The sequence below is a fragment of the Triturus cristatus genome, chromosome 10, assembly GCF_964204655.1.
Source record: "Triturus cristatus chromosome 10, aTriCri1.1, whole genome shotgun sequence".
Taxonomy (NCBI): domain Eukaryota; kingdom Metazoa; phylum Chordata; class Amphibia; order Caudata; family Salamandridae; genus Triturus; species Triturus cristatus.
The window spans coordinates 765,923,210-765,944,721 of NC_140593.1; the positions used below are offsets into that span (position 1 = coordinate 765,923,210).

General features: G+C 45.8%; 1 protein-coding gene across 1 annotated transcript in view; it reads right to left on the reverse strand.

The window, feature by feature from the left end:
• ERCC4 (ERCC excision repair 4, endonuclease catalytic subunit) overlaps window positions 1–21,512 on the reverse strand; it is a 249,999-nt gene that overhangs the window by 17,411 nt on the left and 211,076 nt on the right. The window contains exon 10 of the mRNA XM_085628297.1: window positions 16,981–17,093. Coding sequence (XP_085484423.1) covers window positions 16,981–17,093 — 113 coding nt within the window. The remainder of the gene's footprint in view (window positions 1–16,980; window positions 17,094–21,512) is intronic.

Below are 21,512 nucleotides of genomic sequence, written 5' to 3' on the forward strand. Positions count from 1 at the left end.
GAGGTTTTTCACTTCTGCTTTTGGGGTGGGTAGTTGACCTAGAGAATCAGGCCACCACGCGGTAGACCATATGGATGGCATCTTGCCTACAATCAGAACCTCTGTTTTATTGCCGTTTAGCTTGAGGCAGTGATTGGACATACAGTGTGCTACCTCTTTTAAACATTCGGAGAAACGTACAGCTGCCTGGTCCTAGTTCTGTGATAGCAACACAATAAGCTGCGTGTCGTCTGCATAAGAGACAATCGACACCTCATGTTCCTCCACTCTCTCCGCCAGTGGTCCCACATAAATATTGAATAAAGTGGGGCTCAAGATTGAGCCCTGTGGTACCCCCTGGGACAGGGGAATACTATCAGATAGATATATTTGTTGTGTGACTTGGAAGCTTCGTGAAGAGAGGAACGATTCAACCAGCTTAGAGCAATATGCCTGTCACCACACGTCTCTAGCCTGTGCAGGAGCAGGTATCAAACGCTGCACTGAGATCCAGCAGGATCAGTGCGGCTGTTTGTCCTTAGTCTGCATGTATTCTCAAAGTTTCAGAGGCCATGAGTAGCGCTGACTCAGTGGAGTGAGCCCTTCTAAAGCCTGATTGGGAGGGATGGAGTAAGTAATTCCTGTTTATATGGTCTACCAGCTGTTTGTTTGTTGCCTTCTCTGCAATCTTCGCCACAAATAGCAGTAGTGAGATAGGGCGGAGATTTTCTAATATTGTTTGATCTAATGACGGCTTCCCTTTAATTGGCTTGACAATGACCGGTTTCCATTTTGTGGGGACAGTGCCAGTTTGGAAGGAGCGTGAGATAAGCTCCGATATATATGGCATAATTACATTGCCTCCTTCCATTATTATTTTAGGTCGGGCTGGATCCAGAGGGGAGCCGGATTTGATCCCTTCTGCTATGGCTTTAAGTTCTTCTATTTCCAGGATCTTAAAGGCATCCAGCGTCGCCCCTAAAAAATTGGTCTGGCCTCCGCAGGTCAGGCCTATACCTTGTCGTGCTTCTACCGGGAAGGTGTCGTATATCTTAGTCCCCTTATTCGCAAATAATTCTGCTACCTTGTTGCAGGTCTCCGTAGAGGCGGGAGAGTCATCTCTAGTTTCGTGTATTCTGAGGGACTTAAGTATGGTGAACATTTCTTTGGAGGAGTTTCTAGCCCTTTCAATTCTTTGCGTGTAAAAAGTACTTCTGGATTTCTTGATTAGTGCATGGTATTGTTTTAGTTCCTTTTTGTAGTTTTCTTTGGCCCTACTACAATACTCCTTCCTACATACTCGCTCAAGCCTTTTACATTTTTTCTTGGCCATCTTCAGTTCATCATTGAACCAAGGTGCCGGTTTCATTTAGTCTCTTTGGGATCCTGGTACTCCAAGGTGCTGTCTTATCTAGTGCCTCTATAATCCAGGTTTCCAGTTGATTATTGGCTAGATTAATATCTAAATCTAGTGTAGGCCTTTTTTCCAACAGCGCCTGGGTGAAGGAGGTGGGGTTGAAATTGTTCCACTTCCTAGTAGTGATTTCCTTGGTCTGTTGTTCTGGCCTCTTTCTGTGGGAGGGCACTATAAACTGGATTAGATGGTGATCTGACCAGGGGACTGGCCAAGGTGTGTCAGCCTCTGTCTCCATAATATTTGAGAAGATGGGATTCGAAATGTGTCCCCCTTGGTGCGTTTGTGTCTCTACTTTCTGTGCTAAGTTAAGTGTCAATAGGTCCCTGCATATTGTATTAGCTTCTTGGTTCTATTTATTATCGAAATGTATGTTCAGGTCGCCTAGTACCAAAACATTCTTGTGTCGGAGAGCTGGGTGTACTACTTTCTCTTCCATGCTCGTAATAAATTGTGATAGTGGACCTGGCGGGTGGTAAATTAGAAGGCCAGCTATGGTGTTATCTTCCGTAACTGCTAAGGAGAATAAAAATGCCTCGCAGTTTTCTAGGTCTGCTTTTTTCATCACACACTTCAGTGTGGACTTATAGCAATACCGCCGCCTCTTTGACCTTCTCGGTCCTGCATTGCTATCATATATTCGTGGGGGGTTGCGTCCAGAACATCTGGGGTGGAGCATTCACTGAGCCAAGTCTCGGTCAACAAAAGAGCGTCCAGTGATCGTTCCCTTAGTAGGTCATGGATCTCATATTTATGTTTAGCTAATGACCTGCAGTTTAGCAATGCTTGTGCAGCTTCCCCTCTTTGTTATTGTTCGTTTTAAATGGTAAGGTCGTATCACAGTGATTGCATTTCGCTTCCTTGCTATCTGCATTTATGGTATGTATGCATAATGTGTCGATCGGCTTTGATAATCTACGTAGTTCCTCAGCTGAGTACCCAATCCTCCCTTGTGACCCCACAGGACCAGGGGTTCTGGCCCCTGGGCCCGGCACAGACGGGCTTGCCTTTGGCACGTCCGCTGCGCGCTCGCTTGCACATCGGTCTTTTTAGGAGGGTCGGGTAGGAAGTCCCGCTTCCCCGACCGGAAATGAAATTCTAGGCAAGCTTAGCCCCGCCCTCCACACAACGGCACTCAGCCGGGATGGATCGGGGCAGGTAAAAGAAGGTAGTGAACTGTGCAAAGAGCAAGAGGTCAGTGCAAAGTGTTATTACAGTACAAAAAACGATTTAAAAGTAGTTTGAGTTAAAAGCACAGCGCCAAAAATAACATCACTCGTGAACACACCGGCAATCTCACCAGAGAGCATTATTGTACAGCACTCTAGCCTATTCCCCGCAAACCCCTTCAGGCACACTTATTTTAATCGTTGAGCGAAAAGGTTCACCTCAACTAAAAAGATGAATGCGTTGTCTGAATAAACGTGTGACGACCATGGAAAATTGAATAAAACAATCTTATGGGTGTGTCTTAACTACCTGTGCAGTTTAGATTGACCAGGAATGATTATTCTGCCCCACTCCTCAGTAAATGCACCATGATAGAGTCAGGAAGATGGTGTGATTGAAAGCTTGCAGTTCAGCCTAACATAATCCTACACAGTATAAGATTGAGATTGCTTTAAACTTTCAGATCGGCTATTTCACCGCTAACAATATACAAGTTACAACAGGAATCTCATCCAACTAGGTACCTCAACTTAAAAAGAAAATGCAGTAAATTGGTAACCCACTCAAAATAGCAGCTTTCAGCAAGAAAAAGATAGCTAGCCAGCAGGGTTTTAAGAGGGATGAAAAAATCTGGGAGGCGGGGTCTCTCAAAGGGGAGGGGCCAATGTAAATACAGTCTTGGCTTAAAAACACCTAAGCTAAACATCTGTGCTTAGCATAGTGTGCGTCCGACTGGTATTTTGCTGTTTCGGTCATTGAATCCAGATATATACAAGTAACATACCTAAACAATCCAGGACTAATGATTTTGTCAATGGTTGTTAGTTGCATAAGATAAATAAGCAGAAACTACGGCTTTGTTGTATATAATATTTGAATTCCTTCAGTTTTGAAATGAGACTGAAAAAACTACAATGAGTCTACTTGAAGTTACATCAAAGGCAGTGATGGTTGGCACTGCTGCTGAGTTAAGATTTGTTTCCACTCCTAGGGTGAGGGAAAACATGGAGATCCCGATAGGGACCAGTCTCAGCACCTGCTTTTTAGAGCTGCCGGTACTCAGCACCGGCAGAACCCGGCCCACTTAAAGCCCTGCTAGCCAAGATAAAGTAAAATACACCAAACGTTAAAACATGCTAAGTTGGAAATGCTTCGCTCATGTGCAAAGTCAACGGTTAGTCGGAGTGGGTAGGGGCCGCTCTCTTCTGATGCCCTCATCAAGCTTAGCAGATAGGCACCACGTTCTCCAATCAGACGATCGACACCAGTAAAACAAGATTTAAGAAGAAATCTCTGCATAAATCTAAAGCTCCAACACAAGTTTTAGAAACGTCTGTCTGATTCAACCTGTGTTGAGGGTATAGAACACTAAACTATACCAGGCCAAAACAACAACGCCCGTCTCTTTACAGCGCACATCTCTTTACAGTGCACATCTCTTTACAGTGCACATCTCTTTACAGTGCACATCTCTTTATAGCGCACTCTGATCATAACACATAACAACTGTAAAACGCTCCAGCAACATAGAGATGATCTACGCTCTTCTCACTGCCCACAGAAGAGAGCTGGGCACAAAGGCACTCTCTTCTCTGACTTCCGCTTAACAAACACCAAGGGCAGAACGACTACCACTCACTGACCTGGCAAGGTCCTCGAGAGTACTACTGTGGAGGGAACAAAGAGCACCCCCCCCAATACATGTACCCATACCTGCAACACTGCAAAACACCAGGCCTATTTCTAGACAGTACAACAAATTCCCACTGTTTAAAAGTGGGTCCAAATCTGGAGAACCGGGTTTGAGTCTCGGCAAGGACGCGCAACATCCTGTGATTCTGAGCAAATCACGTAATCTCCCAGTGCCTAACAAAAATGAATGTGTCCTCATGTAACGCAACTGGTGCTCATGTAAAACGCTCTTATACCCGATACCTTCAGGTCAAGTCCGCTCTATTTAAAACTCCGTAAAAAAAAAAAAAAAGACTCCATGTTATATGAGTGAATGCCTATGATAACTGGGTTCAAGGTATGCCCTGATAGTGGAAAATACAAAGTCAGCAGCATGACCAATCCACCCTTACCACTGCTCCTGGTCGCTAGTTTCAGATGAGTCTTGTGAGAAGATAAGGGGTGTTCACGAAATAACACAGACATGCGCATCGCCAAATAGACATTCATCACCAAATGGATATAGCTCTTTCTCAACACCGCCGACTAACAATTGCCACATAGCGTCGTTTTTAGGTTTCGCCTACGCAGCGCGCATGCGCTGCATAGGAGGGGACCTTTTGGAATCGATCAGCATTTTGGCCAAAAACGTGCACGCTTTGCATTGCTTTCAATTTCAAAGTGTGCACGTTTGGCGTTTCCCTTGCGGGAGCAAGCTTTGGCGAAATCTGTTTGTAATTATCTTGCAAACAGATGGTGCCCCTGCTCGCTCCCTCAAGGGAAACGCTGTGTGTATCTGGCCGTCATCTGTTTTGTGTCACCTTTCACGGCCGTGACTTTTATTGTGGTCCCATTAATCACTTCCTGCTTTGGCTTTCTCCGGGCTGAGCTTTTGCGCTTCCCCGAGCCTTATTTACTCTTTCCTTGCACTGTTTTTAAGCTTTTCTCCTTCTCAGACATTTTAGATGAGTGGGAAAACGGACATTTTGGCCAAGTCTGCTCCCGTTTTAATAGATCGCACCTCCTTTGATTATATGAGCCCCTGACAGCAAGCATTGCAATGTTATTGTAGCAGTTGCGTCTTGGACATGAGACACTTGACAGTACAGCAACCCCTCAGGTTTGCCGTGACCAGCGCTTCAAGCGGGCATGTGCATTGGCAAGGTGCAATAGACAACGGCCCTCACGCACTCTAAGTACCTTGGAGTTCAGGTGGTCTGTGGCTTCTGCTGTTACAGGAACGGGATGTGGCGGTGAGTCGGAGGGAGGTTATTGGGACCGGTCACTGTACAGTTATTTTTCCAATCTTACATTACACATATTTATAGCTCCATAATTCATAAGCGGTAAAGTGGTGCGCCCCGGTTCACACGATGTGTCGATCAAGTGCCGGGATGAAAGGCCAAGTCTCCTGTGGGCAGGGTCAAGAGTTTATCCTGTAGTCTTGTGGCCGAGTGCCGGGATTAAAACACGGGTCCTTAGCGCTGCCTTGAGTTTCTGGTCTTAGTTGCACCCTCAGGGCACCATATGTTTTGCGAACACTAGGACATACGAAGGTGTGAACATTTTCTCTGTAAATGGTGCATGGGGGCTGGCGTGTAAATCACTGAAATAACTCCTTCTGCAGGCGCCTGGCAGTGCATGCGTTAAGTGGCCTCCATCTCCCACTAGGGGAGAAGCGGTGCAGCGTGTGCGGGTGCTAGTGGCTGGCAGCACAGTGTTATACTACGCGCCGGTAGACGTGGTGCTGTCGGAGCCCCAGCTGCTGCTGTGCCCTCGACACAGCGAGGCTGCTATAGGCGTCGGGACCCCCAGGGCACCGCGGAGCAGGTAAGAAACACCGCATATACACCAGAGCATGCCAAGAGGCAGCAGAAGGGAGAACGAGATTTCTAACATGCCAAAGTGGCAATATTCTGAACATCTGGAGCAGAAGTTACAGCAAGCTGTGACTCAGGGGTTCATTGTTGCAAAAACTAGTGTTAGAGAGAAATATTGCTAGGGTGGAGTTTGGCATTCTTTGCTGCAGCGCCTAGAAACAGGGGAGTTTGTCACGCCTCGAACGGAAACAGTGAAAATAAAGTGATGTTTCGCATCGGCATAGGGGCATGGAGCGCATTGAAGAAGGCTGTGTAAAGACATCTTATGACACCTGTATCACAAATCTACCTGATGGACGTAATAGAGGACAGAAAAACTGGTTGGCGGATGTAAGTACTGTCTGGAAGGGGAACAAGTGTCCTTGATGCGCACAGATGCTATGATACGGCGGAGTCTTACTACTTTAAAATGTCCTGGGCGTAACTTTTTTTTTTTATTCGTTGTTGTGTAAATAATCACCATTGTAAGTGTAAATTGTATTTATATAGCGCTTACTATCCCCTGACAAGGATTTGAAGCCTTTGCATATCTTCAAATCGTCATTCAGCTTAGCTGCATAATTCGAGTAAAAAACTTAACAAGGGATGAAATTGAATCACAGAGAGCCGGGCATCAGGCCGCTTTAAGGGAAGATTGCACGCTTTAGTGTGTTTTAAAGAGTAGAACTTTGTTCATCTCCTTTGGGCAGTTTGAAACAGGCTCTCGAGGCCACCACCAGCACCATTTGGGTGGTATTGGTTCCATATACCCAGGACAGCAGAGCTGTCTCTCGCGGTCCACATGCCACAGACGGTGTGTGGAGAGCGTCTAATGGTAACACACAGAAGTGTATATAACAGCAGGGCGTTCCCTCAAAGCACATGGATGGCGCAGGCTGAAGTTTCGTTCATCGGAGAACCCTTAAAATTCCCACAGATGCCTCCGACAGCTGAGCAATCCTTCACGTGTACATAGGTGGGGCAGGCTCGCTCCTTAGGGAGGAAAGTTAGCGTGCAAAAGCACCCAGATAGCGTTTAAAAAATATATATTTAACAAGAAAGTTATAAGCTATGCCCTTACAGTGAAACGTGCCTAGATCATGCAAGCGGATGTCTTAGACCGCAGAGAGACCGTACCAACTTCCACCCCCGACTCTCCGCACACACAGTATGCCTGCTGCGTGATTATGAACCTCCCTCAAATGTACAAATGATACTACCTGCTTAATTAAGATTAAGATTAAGATTACCTCACCCCAAAATTCATCGTTTTGCTTGCGGATGAACGAAGAAGGCGAACCCTCCTCCACGTGTGCAAACTGTGCCTTGTCAACTTGGCAAACAAATGCTTTTTTTTGTAAAAGCACCTAATGCAGAGCTTTCACTTTAATAGCTGCCTGTCACGGACTGAGTAATACCCAGGCTGAAACAGACAGTGTATCTGACTGGTGGTGCGTTCCTCATGGAAAGGGTCCTCTTCTCTTTCCACAGCCGACGGATGTGCCAGAATGTGGCTCAGACTCCCGTGACGGGAGGCGTTCCTCCCTTTCACCGCACGGCTCCTTTAACTGGGAGAATTTTTCAGCTGACTCCGCCCCTGGATCCCTCATCATGACTGACGGGCCTATGAAGGAGGAGAACAGCCCCGTCAGGAGAAGGCAGAAAAGAACTCAGAAAGAGGAGATTGCCGAGGGACGCAGAACAAGAAAGCGAGCAAGAGGAGACAAGGGCGCGATAGGAAAGGCGTCCGGTGCCGACTCTAGAGACGAGGGACACTGTTCCAGAGAACACAGGGGTGCCAGGAGGCCAACGACACAACGCTTCGCCCCGCCACGCTCCTGGAGGAGTGTGGCTTACTAAAGTACGTGTGAGGCTCTCGGGGTGGACCGGAAAGGGGGGAGAAAGTTACTATTAAGCGGTCAGACTCTACCAACCCCTGTATAACCAACCACCCTCCCTTCACCAAAGCACATCCCTAGCAGCCGGACCACTGACACCTGGTGATCCCTCACTCCCATGCCTTGGGGATAGACCTCCCGAGAACTGTAATTCACCAAATGCCCCTCTTCTCTTTATCGAGGACGAGAAGACCCCCGGACCCATAGAGAAGAGAACGGGACGAAGACCCTGACAATAAGGGGACCGAAAACGGCTAAGAAGTAATAACCGAATGGTGTTATCTGAATAAAAGAAGTTATAGTTCCCTCTATTGACTGTCTCAGTCCTTTTAATCGCTTACACTGCCGCAGACCTTTCTTTAGACACGGTTTGTCTAAAGAAAGGTGCACAGCCTCCATTAACGGTAAACACGCCACCTGGGGTGCTTCTAAACAAAACAAAGTCAATAAGAAAAAAAACATGCAGCTGCATTCGGCGCTGCAAATAAAACTAAGCAAAAGACACACAGATGATGGACGGAATTCAGAGCAAATTAAACATTCACCCCAGTCAATAGATCTGGCTGATACTGAATATTGTGGTGTGATCTGGATTTATGAAATGAGAATTGTGAAATAAAATATAATATTTGGATACATTTGAAGACTGCCTATAGACCTTCCTTGAACATGGTTACTAGAAAATGATAAACTTGGAAAGTGGATGAATTAAGGCACTCCTCTTGGACTGAGGTTACATTGTGGAAAATAAATAGCCCAGTGGCGGTGGGACTACTGAGAGTAGAGTGCACTTCAACTAACAGTAAAGTAATAACCAGGAAGATACACTTGTGCGCATGCTTCTAAGCCCTCACCGCCTGTTGATTTGTGTGAAACAAATCAAACATTTATCCCAGTCAATAGATCTGGGTTAAATCCATCGTTCTTTGGCTCACCATGCCACACCAGTTTAGACCCAGGAATATGCAAATCAGTCTTGACCCTGTGCCTCATGGGAACAGTCCAGCCCGAATTGCCAAGCCAGGTCATCCCTGGACCGGAAACAAGCATCCTGGGACTGTTTTCGGGGTATCACCCCCTCATCAGCAAAGCTAGCTTGAATCCCGTGGCACAGTGAGCCCGGGACCCACGTCTGAGCATAGCCAGCGCACTTATGGTGATAAAGCAAAAGACACACAGATGATGGACAGAATGCAGAGCAAATCAAACATTCACCCCAAGTCAACAGAATTGGGTTACATCCATTGTTCTTTTGCTCACCATGCCACCCCAGTTTAGACCCAGCCATATGCAAACCAGTCTTGACCCTGCGCCTCAAGTTAGCAGGGTATGCCCAGACATAGGTCCCTTGCTCACTTTGCCACTGGATTCAAGCTAGCCTGGCTGATGAGGGGTTTTACAGACAAACCGGTCCCAGGATGCTTGTTTCCGGTCCAGGGAAGACCTGGCTTGGCAGTTCAGGCTGGACTCTTCCTATGAGGCACAGGGTTAAGACTGATTTGCAAATAGCTGTGTCTGAACTGGGGTGGTGAAGTGAGCTAAAGATCAATGATGGATTCAACCCAGATCTGTAACTGGGGGCAAGTGTCTGAAAGGTTTTAGCGCTCCGTCCATCATCTCCTTGTGTTTGCAAATAAAACAAAACAGGGGAGAGGAGTTGGCCTAACGGCTAGGGCGCTCGACCTCGGACCTGGGGAACTGGGTTCGAGTCTCGGTAATGACGCTGAACATCCTGTGATTCTGGGCAAATCACGTAATCTCCCCGTGCCTAACAAAGAATTAATGCGTGTCCTAATGTAACGTAACTGGTGCTATGTAAAGCGCTCTGATACCTGATTGGATTTGGGTCAAGTTTGCGCTATATAAAACTCTTCAAAAAAAAAAAGGGGGGGGCGCCACTGTGGCGTGTTATGCTATTAAAAATAATAATAGAGCGTTAGGAGAACACGTGCCTTGCCTGCAATAGCAGGCAGGTGAAAACAATTTATAGAAATAGTGCTCAGGGGCTGTAATTAGAGCCTACCAAGTACCAACACATGTAATAGGGCCGGTCCTTATGGGAGGTTACAAGATGAAACAAGGCAGTACTAAGGAGGGACTACTAAACCTATAGACCAATGAAAAGCCACAGTTTACAAAGGACAATGACACATGCCAATGAAAATTAGGAGCTGAGAGTAGGCAGAGCTTCAAGTCCATACCCGAATACAGCATGCCTCGCAGAGCAGCGCATGGCCTGCCCAGGTTCAACCTAACAAGTGATGGGGACGGCAGATGGTGAGTTTTTTGGGAACTTTCTCCTTACAGTGCCTAATATTTAGTTCACTATATTTAGTTTTTCTTTTTGTACAGGTGAGTTGCCCGTTCCCTGGTTCTACATAGAAAAAAATATGAACCCTCTATGGAATCAGATAATGTCAATAAACCTTTAAGAAGATGTAACATTTCTATATAATCTTAACGTTTTTGATGGAAGCTGTAATGCACATACACAATTACAAGTGCAAATAAACTATCACTATACTACATTGCAGTCTGTTCCCATCCAGTTTTCGTCTAACTGCCTTTATTTACCACATGCACACCTTTCTTTCCGAGGCAAATCTAAAGGTAGAAAAACCTAAGAAATCCCAACACCGACATAAACTTCATAAAACTCTTCTGAGATGAGGAAACTCGCACTCCCGTAACACTCTGCCCAATATTAAACATCCTTCTCATGTTTCAACCTTTTAAAATGCCTCCAAACTGTAGCCCAAAGCACATGTTGTGGTTAACATTATTACACCAGGGATGTATCATTCCACACACTCCCCAGGCTGCTGAGCTCACCGTCTATTAAAAAAGACCCCTCAAGAACCACAGTCGGCTTGTAATAAAGACATGTATCCAACCTTTTGAGACATGCCCCATTATACTTTTGATTCATGTTCTCATTCCCATGTGCGGGAAAGTTCTCAGAACTCTTGCCCCTGTGGGCTGAAACAGGTAAGAAATAATAACACTTTCCTACTCTCGAGACTGAAATTAAGCCAACACGCAGTACGCACATAAATATCGTCTTCCATTTTCCGTTCTGGGTCATGGAAATTCAATTAAACAAAACAAAAAAAAGACGCAAATATTCTCCTCAGATTATCTAAAAGATACCAGGCATGTTGCTAGCTCCGAGGTTAAGAGATTAGTCAGCAGTCAGTAATGTACTCAAATCCTTTCTTCTACACATGCGAGGTCATCAAGTCAGTAACAATTTATTAAGTTCAACCAACAACAATCTGCAAGTCGAGGCTAGGAATATCTAAATACCTCGCGCCTCTGCACGGGCCATACATTAAACACTATTACACGGGCAGACTGTTCTTTGCAGGCACATTTATACCATTTTGTACCTTTGTAGCAACTACATGCACCTTGCCTGCCTTGGACTTCTACTGATGTTACTGTGAAGCCATACATTACTCACCGATCTATCCGTTGAACTCTATGTGCTTCACATTTGCACAATGTATGACAATATTACTACACAATGCCATTGCACTGTGAGCAAAAGGCTGTGCAAAATGTTTACAGCCAGCGGAGAATACAGTAAGACGTTTGGTAGACCTGCCCCTTTCAACCAGCAGCGGCTCCTCAGCGAAGGCGGAGTTGCGTCGCCCGACTGCACTGTTAACACTGGATAAAATAAAATGATAATAACACTAGGGTATCATCATTTTATTTTTCCGGTTTGCTGGTCGGGCGGGGCTTGGCTGTGTCGCAGCCAGCAAGGGGAAGAGTGGTGGGTACTTAAGTGGGCACGACTGCTTGGCCGGCCGTCTGGGCGCAGCCAGTCATGTGCACTCTGCATGTTCCCCACCAGGCTGTAATGCACAGCCTAGTGATGAACATGTACAGGCTCCCACTGCCTGTCTGAGCGCCGAACCACGACGCTCAGACCGATCACAACGCTGCATTGCAGCCTTATGATTGGCTGGAGGAGCATGTTTGTGCTTCCTTCTTCAAGTAGGAACAGAAGAGGACTAGGCGAGACGAGGGCGCGTTACGTGAGCAAGGCAAGTCATTTTTTAAAATGTATTTTCCTATCCCCCCCACCCTGCAATACTTGGTTGGCAGCCAAGACTGCCTTCAACTGGGTAAAATATTAGAAAGCAGAAAAGTGTAATCTGTAAGAAAGGCAGAAAAACTACCAAGGTAGCTAACATTTGGCCCTAGCTGAAAATGTAAAACTGAAAAGGCGTAAGAAAAATCACAAAGGCTGGTTTCAGTTAAAACATTCTGCATGCAAGAAGCCAAAGAGATGCAGAAAGCTCCAATGCAACAAACAGAACGCCCTATCACAGTAGTCTTTCTTTTTGGGAAACGTATGATTCTTCAAGTCTTGTGAGTCAAGTTATTATGCATACATGCTAATGAGGGAGGGGCTTGTGGGATTTCCCTTTATCTTTGCATAGTCTTATGTTCCTCAAACTGTTTTGAATCTCCAATTTTCCAAAACAAAGCCCTTCATGCCAATAAGCCTGAAGGCTACTTGAGAATTTGCAAACATACTACAAGAATCACATACAGTGAGGTAGAAAATCACTGACAATCTGCCTTATCCACCTCTGGACTTTTACACTTATGAGATAAAGCAGCAAGGTTATACATGAGTGCACAGCCTGGACCTGTCACTTAGCAGTAGTGAGAGTATTGCCCACCTCAAATGGCCAGCTGCTTAAACGACCATAAATAAAGCATATATACACAAGTATGAGAGGCAACACAAAACTAAATAAACTGTATTAATACAGTATGAAAACTGAGTGCTGAGTCCACACAAAGATTGAAAGATTCAAATGTTCTTTATTCCAAGATGTGGTACAACCATATTCGCAGCCAACGCGTTTCGCCCAAACATGGGCTTCTTCAACCGTTCCAACACGACGAGAATCACGGCGCTACGGACCTCCATTGGACTCTAAGATATGGGATAATCGAAATTTGATTAGCCAGAGCTTCTTGGGAATTATTTTTGACGCACTACGCCAGACGTAAATCCATTGCTCACATTGTATTAGATTCTTGTTGAGCGCGACTGTCACCCCAAGGGTATCCTGGCGCTGGACCATAGGTGAGTCATCAGATCCGATACACTACTCACATGCTACTTATTTAGCAAGACTCAATATTGGGTTAAGTTACCTTCGTTATATTTGTGAATATCTTGCTGTGCATCTACGTTCTATAAACCTTGCCTTGAAGAAGCCCATGTTTGGGCGAAACGCGTTGGCTTGCGAATATGGTTGTACCACATCTTGGAATAAAGAACATTTGAATCTTTCAATCTTTGTGTGGACTCAGCACTCAGTTTTCATACTGTATTAATACAGTTTATTTAGTTTTGTGTTGCCTCTCATACTTGTGTATATAACCACCTCTGGACTTAACTACTTTTATTAAGGGCCTTATTATGAGTACGGCGGTCCTCAAGACCGCTGTACTCGTGATGGCGGACCGACCACCGGCACTACTGTGGGTCTGCCCGCAGTATTCCTAGTGTGGTGGTCAGACCGTCACAAGACCGCCAGCTCTGCCGGGATCAAAGATCCCGCAGCACAGGCGGTCTGCAATTGGCCTCACTATGCGGCGGTTACCTCTCCACCACTCATTTCATGGCAGTGAGAAAGCCATGGAAAGGGTGGTGGAAAGGCAACTAAGGAGGCCCTAACAAGGGCCCCTACCACTTCTGGGCCTAAGGGTGCATGCAGGGGGCACATGCTGTGCCCCTGGAATTGCACCTCCGTTCCTACACAGTGAGGCATGCATGTCACACCGCGCATGAATGTGGTGCAGGCGCTGTCACAGCGGTGGTCTGCTGTTAAGGCTCTCCTATGAGCCTTATACAGCAGTAGCCGTGAGACCACTGCAGCACCACCCGCCTTGGATTACACTCCTAATCCGGCAGGCGGGAGCACAACAGGCTTGTAGGTCCTCCTGTCAACACAGCAGAGGCGGGCCAACAGGAGGACCACCAAACGCGTAATAAGGCCCCCAAGTCTCAACGTACCTTTGCTATGCATTAGATTTGAGTTTTGCGTAGAACTTGCTGGTCAACATTTGTGAATGACATCGTAGATTCCAGCTCATAACATTGTGCAGGCTCAAACAGAGTGGTGGATCCTGTTAGGATGCAGTATGCACCATCTATAGCTCTTTAAATTACTGACTCAGGATTCATAAATACAAACAGAAATATGACCACCATAGAGCAAAATTAGTTATGTTGGTGTGAAAGGAAATGCTCTAGAATGGAAATGCGTTTGTGAAAAAAAAGTATACATAGCTGTAAAGTAAGCCTGGGAAATCGTATGCAAATTACTCTCACCACAATGTAACTATGGAAAGTACAAAAGTGATATTTACAGGAAATGTGTAGAAAAGCAGCTCTACAGAAGTGTTTAAATAGCCTCTTACATTTCCTCTAGAATACCTCTTTAGTTCAAAGGCAAAGATAAACCACCCAGACAACTGTATACTATATATTTCGGTCCTTTTTATGGAAATTGTTAGAACCGGCGGTCTCTAGTTGGCAGAGGTATACACTTCTGACAAATAGGGACCAACCAACTCTAGTCAGGGAAAGGGGATTACACACTCAGATAACCCCTGCTACCCCCTTGGTAGCTTGGCAGAGCAGACAGGCTTATCTCAGAGGCAGTGTGTTAAGCATTTATGACCACATACAGTAATAAAGTGAATACACTACAGATGGACACGACACAGAAGTTATTATAAAAATAGTATTTTTATATAAGGCTTAGCACAAGACCAAATAACGACAAAAATATACCACAGTCTTAATAAATACTCTTTGGAAGGAAAAATAATAGTTCAAGTAAGGTTTCTTCTTGGCAAATAGTTCTTTAGCAACAAAATTACGTATTCTTCTGAAACACAGTTCGTTGGCAACAATGTAACTCCCACGGGAGTCACACGACGTCGAGTCTACAGGATTCCCAAGGTTCGGCGTCGACCGTGAGGAGCGCTACGTCGAGCCTGGAGTTGCAACAGACCCCACAAGTACAGTACCTTGAGAAACGAAGAAAACGATGATCCACGGCGTCGAGATGTCGGCGTCGATCGTGCCTCGGAGTCGGGTCGATCTGCAGCGGCGTCGAGGGATGTCGGGCCGGAGCAGCGCTCACGGCGTCGAGAAGGGCGTCGAGTCGATGCGATCAGCAGCGGCGTCGGGACGGGGTCGCTTGGAGGTGGAGCCGATACTCACTCCTTACTGGCGTCGATACCGGCGTCGAGACGGGGTCACTTGGAGCCGGGGCCGATACCCACTGCTCACTGGCGTTGCTGCTGGCGTCGATCGGGCCCGGCGGCCGGCGTCGAAGGCTCGGGACACTGGAGCCGTTACTCACGATGTCGAGCTGGATTCGGCGGCGGCGGCGAGTCTGCAGATTTTCCCTGGTGTACTGGAAACAACACTTTCCAGCAATTCAGCAAAATGGTGAAGTCCTTTGGCCCTGTGACTTCAGCAGGAGACTGGCACTCTTCCAGCCCTTGGAGATTTCCTAGCAAGTGGTCAGAGAGTACACACCAAGTTCCTCTCTCCTTGTTCCTTGGCAAAAATAAAGAAGCAGCTTTCAGGTTCCTCCACAGCAAAACAGCACTCTGGCAGAAAGGGGAGGCAAGTCCTTAGATCAGCAGGCTTCTTGTCCTTGGTACAGGTTTCCTTGTCAGAAGTGATCTGAGTTCTTGGTTCAGGGTCCTTCTCTTATACCCCTTTTCTCCTTTGTTCCCTTTGTCCAAGCAGGGAAATTCCCCCCATCTCAGGTTCGTTGTGGGTGTTGCCAGGCAGAGGCACCTGGCCTATTCACTGAGCAGGGCAGAGTCCTCAGCCACCCAGCAGGAGGCGGAGCCAGTATTGTCACTGGCAGGAGCAGGGCTATCAGTCGCCCAGCAGGAGGTGGAGCCAGTATTGTGTCAGGCAGGGCAGGCTACTCTTCCCTCACTCTATGTGTAAATGCCTCATTCACCCCACACGGACTCATTCAGACCTCTGGAGCCACCCAGCCCCTGACACACACACCAAACCAGCAGAGACCGGTGGATAGTTGGACAAGAAAATAGGCACTTTCTAAAAGGGCTATTTTCAAACATAGAATTTAAAAACCATCCATCCTAAAGGGTGTGTTATTAAATTCTGAGTTCAGGGATACTAAACTCGACCTGCTACCATGCTCCCTGAGTCAGATAGATTATAATGGAGTTAATAATCCGTCTGCCCATTCTGGCCTATGGGAGGCAGGTAGCCCTTCAGTAGTGAAAAACGAAAATGGCTGTAATTCACTATTAGGTCATGCCACACACATCAGGGCATGACCTACCTTTTACCAACAATGCACCCTGCCCTAGGGCCTACCATAGAGGTGTCTGAAATGTGGCAAAGTGAAGGTTTAGAGACTGGCAAGTAGGTTTCCTTGCCAAGTCGACATGGCAGTCAGGGACTGCACGCAGGCGCTGCGGTGGCAGGCCTGAGACACATTTTACACGCTGCTTCTGTGGGTGGCACAACCAGTGCTGCAAGCCCACCAGCAGCAGTTAACTTACACGCCCTTGGCACACGCAGTGCACTAGACTAGGGTCTGAACAGTAAGTCAACCAAGCCAATCATGGTAACACCAATCAATGTAACAATTTAACATAGGGAGCACTTGCACTGTGGCACTGATCAGCAGCGGCACAGTGCCCCAAGCAATAATCCAGCAAAAACATCGTAAACAGAGGAGGCAAACAGAAAAAAATGGAGGAGAGACTCATGCCAATGATGCCAGGTCTAACAGAAATGATGTGCTTTTATGCATTTTTAAATTTTGGGGGAAAAGATGCATCACTAAATCATAAACAAAAATAGATAGTGTTGGATCCAAAATGATGAAAGAAAGCACATTTGCTTGTGGGTGGCATGTATAAATGCCACTTGGGACATAATTGTACTAACCTGCTTTTCTTGTGTCTGCAGAAACAACTGCAGAAGAAGCATCTCTCCTCAGGTCCTGGTTGGTTTCGTCTCTGCCTTCCCGCTCTTCAGGGATGACCATGCTTGCCTTCTCCCTAAAACGTGTATACAAGAAAGATTGCATCTATGGGAACTCCATAATATATTTTAAACAGGGTATGTGAAACGAAGAGTATGATCAATAGCACTCCTAATTGCACAATAGTTATGTATAAATCTACCTTTATTGCAAAATATTTAAACTGATGAGGACAGATAGTCAAGGGCCTGGTTATAGACATGGTGGTGGAGAAAAGAGCCTTTGGAAGGGACTTCGTTCTTAGTTATTCAAATGTGTATATGATTCTAAACGGATGCAAACTAAAAAGAAAACAATTTAAACACTTTGTTTGAGTCACAGCATTCACAACCTGTTAAGGATGACAAAAATTATACAGGACTAATTGGTTTGATTGATCGCCTCTCCCAACTATCCAGTGATACAGGCAGATAACCAATTTGCAAGCTTTAAAAGAACATTGTGAGCGTGATGGATTGCCCGACTTGAAAATAAGTCACCACCTTTGTCAAAAAGGCTGCCTTGGTCCTCTACACCACTTTATCTGGAGAAAAAAGTGATGCAAGTCAGCTGCACAGAGAGCGCTTGAAGTTCACTCAGGAGACTAGCTAAAGCGATCATGACCGGAAATACAGCCTTCAGAGTCAGGGGCTGTGGATTGGTTCGAAGGGAGTGCACCTGAGGAAGGTGAGGACGAAACTGAGAACCCACTGTGGAATCACAAAGGGTTGGCTGAAACATAAGATAAATCAGGGCATACAAAGGCTTTACTTCCTCAGCATAGTAAGGGAAGTAAATACGTCCAAAGTTAAGAAATCCCAGCAGGAATTGCAACTTTACCAGGGTATCAGGAGGATGCAAGGTTGAACACTTCAGAAGAAATTCCAGAGCTAGACCCTTACCCTTGCTGGATAACTCATAACCTAAGAAGGTCCCAATCAGGTAGGCAATCTTCCATTTCTTAAAATTGATTTTGTAACCATGTGATGTTAATATCACAACTCTGTCCACCCTAGTTAAGTGTAGATCTAAATCATCATCAGTAAAGCAGATAGATATCAATGTATGACAATACCTCTGAATCTGGTTGTAAGATCTCCATAACGGAAGCCGAGAATAAACCAGGACTGTTCTTATAGCCTACAGGCAGGCTAGACATGAGAACTGCACCCCATCAAAACTAAAGGCTGTTAGATACTCACTTTCAACAGCTATGTTTTGACAGAAAAATCAATTGGAGATATCCAAGGTCGTTTTGTATTTCTTCAGAAGCATGTTCGTCATTAAACCTCAGTTGCAGTTTGCATGTTACGGTGGGGAACATCCACAGGCTCCCTGTGCCCATCTGAGCGCCGAACCACGGCGCTCAGGAGCCCGAGTGCTTCCTGGTCACACAGAAGCCAGGAAGAGGACGGAGGAGAGATGACGTGCTGAGGTGAGTGAAATTTAATTTTTCTTTATCTCACCCCCAACATTCCGTACTGGTTGCCACTGGTTATATCTATATCATTAGCCGAATGATCTGACACTTTGACATTTCTTAGAAAGATACGGTCAGACATGACAGTGATTCTGTGTAAACTGAGGATATTGGTGACTCCCTTTACCTAAAATTGAGAAGATGGCAGCTTCCATTAGCTAAGATGGAATTGAAGGCCTACTTAAAAATTGAGTCAGACCTTGGGATTTTACATCACTCTTGAGGGACAACAGATGGAGTCTCTCCTCCTATTTCAAGGGGTGAAGTACAGCAAAGAACACTGACAAAGAAAATAAGTCACAACCTTTGTCAAAAAGGCCATTATGGTCCTCTATACCACTTTATCGGGGAAAATAGAGATGTATGGCAGCTGCACCAACAGCGCTTGGAGTTCACACATGAGACAAGCTGAAGTGATCAAGATCGGAAATACAGTCTTCAGAGGATTGGTTTGAGGGGAGTGTACATGAGGAAAGTGAGGACCAAACTGAGATCCCACTGTGGCATCACAGAGAGAATGTGAGTAAATATGTGCAAAAACCTTTTATAAACCTCATCATAACAGGTGATTTGAACAAAGACGGCATATGTAAAATGGGCACAGGGGCTGACAAATAATCTTTAATAGTGCCCATTGCAAGTTCTTGCTGGGCCAGATAAAACAAACAGGACATCTGACAGTTTGGCCTGTAACAGGTCCGTATTGCAGGTGCCACACCAAACCACAAACCTTTCCCAGTGCTTAGTGTAGACAGACTTGGTAGAGGGATGCCTAGCAGCAGGGACAATATTCACAACTTCGAGAGGGGGATCGAAAACGAGAAAAAGTTTTGACACTGTGTTCTAGATGGCGGCAAAAGGATCTAGCCAGGGTACTTTCCATTGCTCGAAGATGTCCTATGCTCTCTCATGATGTAACACCATTCTTGATCCACCAGGAACTACCGCCTGAGTTCGGGCCCTGCAGGACTTCAAAGAACACGCCAGGTTTGTCACAGTTGCAGAAATGCCCTAGAATGTTCCAGTCAGGTCTAGAAAAGAAGTGCTTCTTGGCAAAGGACCCCACCCAGAGTGTTGCAGTACCACATGGTGGAGAGGATGTTTGTGAGACTCTGATCCAGCCTTCCTTTGATGGGCTGTAGAATGGCTTTCAGCACCAGGTGAGTGGCCTGCAACTCCAACAGGTTGATGTGGAGACAGGTCTCAATGAGAGACCAGAGTTCTCTGATCTCCACCTCTCCTAGATGATCTCTGTATCAACACATCTGTCAACACGGGCAATTCAATAATGTCTCGTTACATTGATTACAAGGTTCTTGAAAGAAAGGAATCAAATTCTCCAATTTAGTACATTCCTCTTTAAAATATTGGTTAAAGAAGTCGCGTTCTCAGTCCAATTGTAACAGCGGTGTTCAGTGAAGAAATGACAACAGCCAACACGTGTTTCGTCATGGATGTGACTTTTTCAAGGCTTTAGATAAGGTCTGCATGGAGCAAAAATTGTGCCCAGTTTCACCTCTTCCCCTTTTCATATTTCTGTTCCCTTGGTGGTTTTTAGGTTTCACCTAAGACAGCACGCATGTTCTGTCGTTTGCAAAATATATTATTTACAACAAGGGGCTTGGATCATGCACATTACTTACCATTTGCTGGCTTCATTGCACTCTTATTTGCTGCCTCCTAATTGACTGGGATGTGCCACTTTCAATTCTTCTTTTTGTGTGGAGCATGGACAGAGTACTGATTGTTTCATTTTGATTAGTGTTCTTCCACTGATTACACTGTGATTCATGTGCTACTTTTCTTTCTGCTTCTTCGTGGTCAGTGTAGCTTCTTCCGTGTAGCTTTTTTCCTCCCACCGCCATTGCCCATTTTGCTTCTTCCTTCCAACCCCCCTCTTGCTCAGGTTACCTGTTCCCTCCCACCTCCCCTCTGTCATGTTGCTTCTTTCCTTTCACGTTCCCATTGTCTGTGTTGCCCCAACTGCCAAAACAATGAAAAAAGGCACTAGGACGCATCATAGCGCCTATTGTCCGTGTTGCTTCTTCCCTTCTCCCTCACTTATCCATGTTGCTTCTTCCCTCCCACCTCTCTCCCTGCTGTTGTATGTGTGGCTTCCTCCCTCCCACCTTCCGGTTGTCCTTACGGCTGCTTCTTCCCTCCCACGCACGAGGTGTCAGAGTTGCTTCTTCCCTCCCACCCTCCTGTTGTCCTTGTTATCCCGACCAACCACCATGGGAAAATAAAGTGATATGACGACATCTCATAACACTTCTTTTACCCTCCTGTTCTCAGTGTTGCTTGTTCCCTCCTGCCCGTTGTCCGTGTTGCCCATACCCTCTTAACGTCACTCCCACTGTTCACCCCCACTCTCATTAAAAAAAAAAAAAAACACCATGACGAAGCAAATTGCTGGTTTTTTTCACCAACTTTAAGCCATGCTGCACAGCAGCCAGCTGCTTTACCACATGGCTAAAATATATTGGCAAAAACAATAGCTCTTGCAGAGGCAAGCCCTATTAGCTTTACCAGTGCTCGTTTCACTGCACTGTGCCCTGCTCTCTCATTTTTCTTTTTGACCTTCGCTAAAGCTGTTCAGGTCTGAGTATCCGAGATGTGCTTTTAAGTGCCTTTCCTCATTCTCCTCTGTGCTATTTATTGTTCATATTTATTTTGTTTGTTTTCTTCATGGGGCTTTAAGGACCACTCAATTGCTTCTCAACTTTCCTCGCCTTCACACCAGTCTTTGTTATTTGTATGCTACATTTTGCTGCTGTACATTGGTTCTTTTTACCAATAGCTTAGGCCGTTTCCCAATGCCAGATCTGTTTGACCATAGCTTTGCGCCCATTCCATCTGGCGCCCCAACGTTGTCCACTTCTGCCGGTCTGAATAATATTTTTTTAAGTTTACCCCCTTCCCTGGTGTGTATATCATTTGTCCAAAGTGGTTCATGTGCTTTTTCAAGTGGAGGGA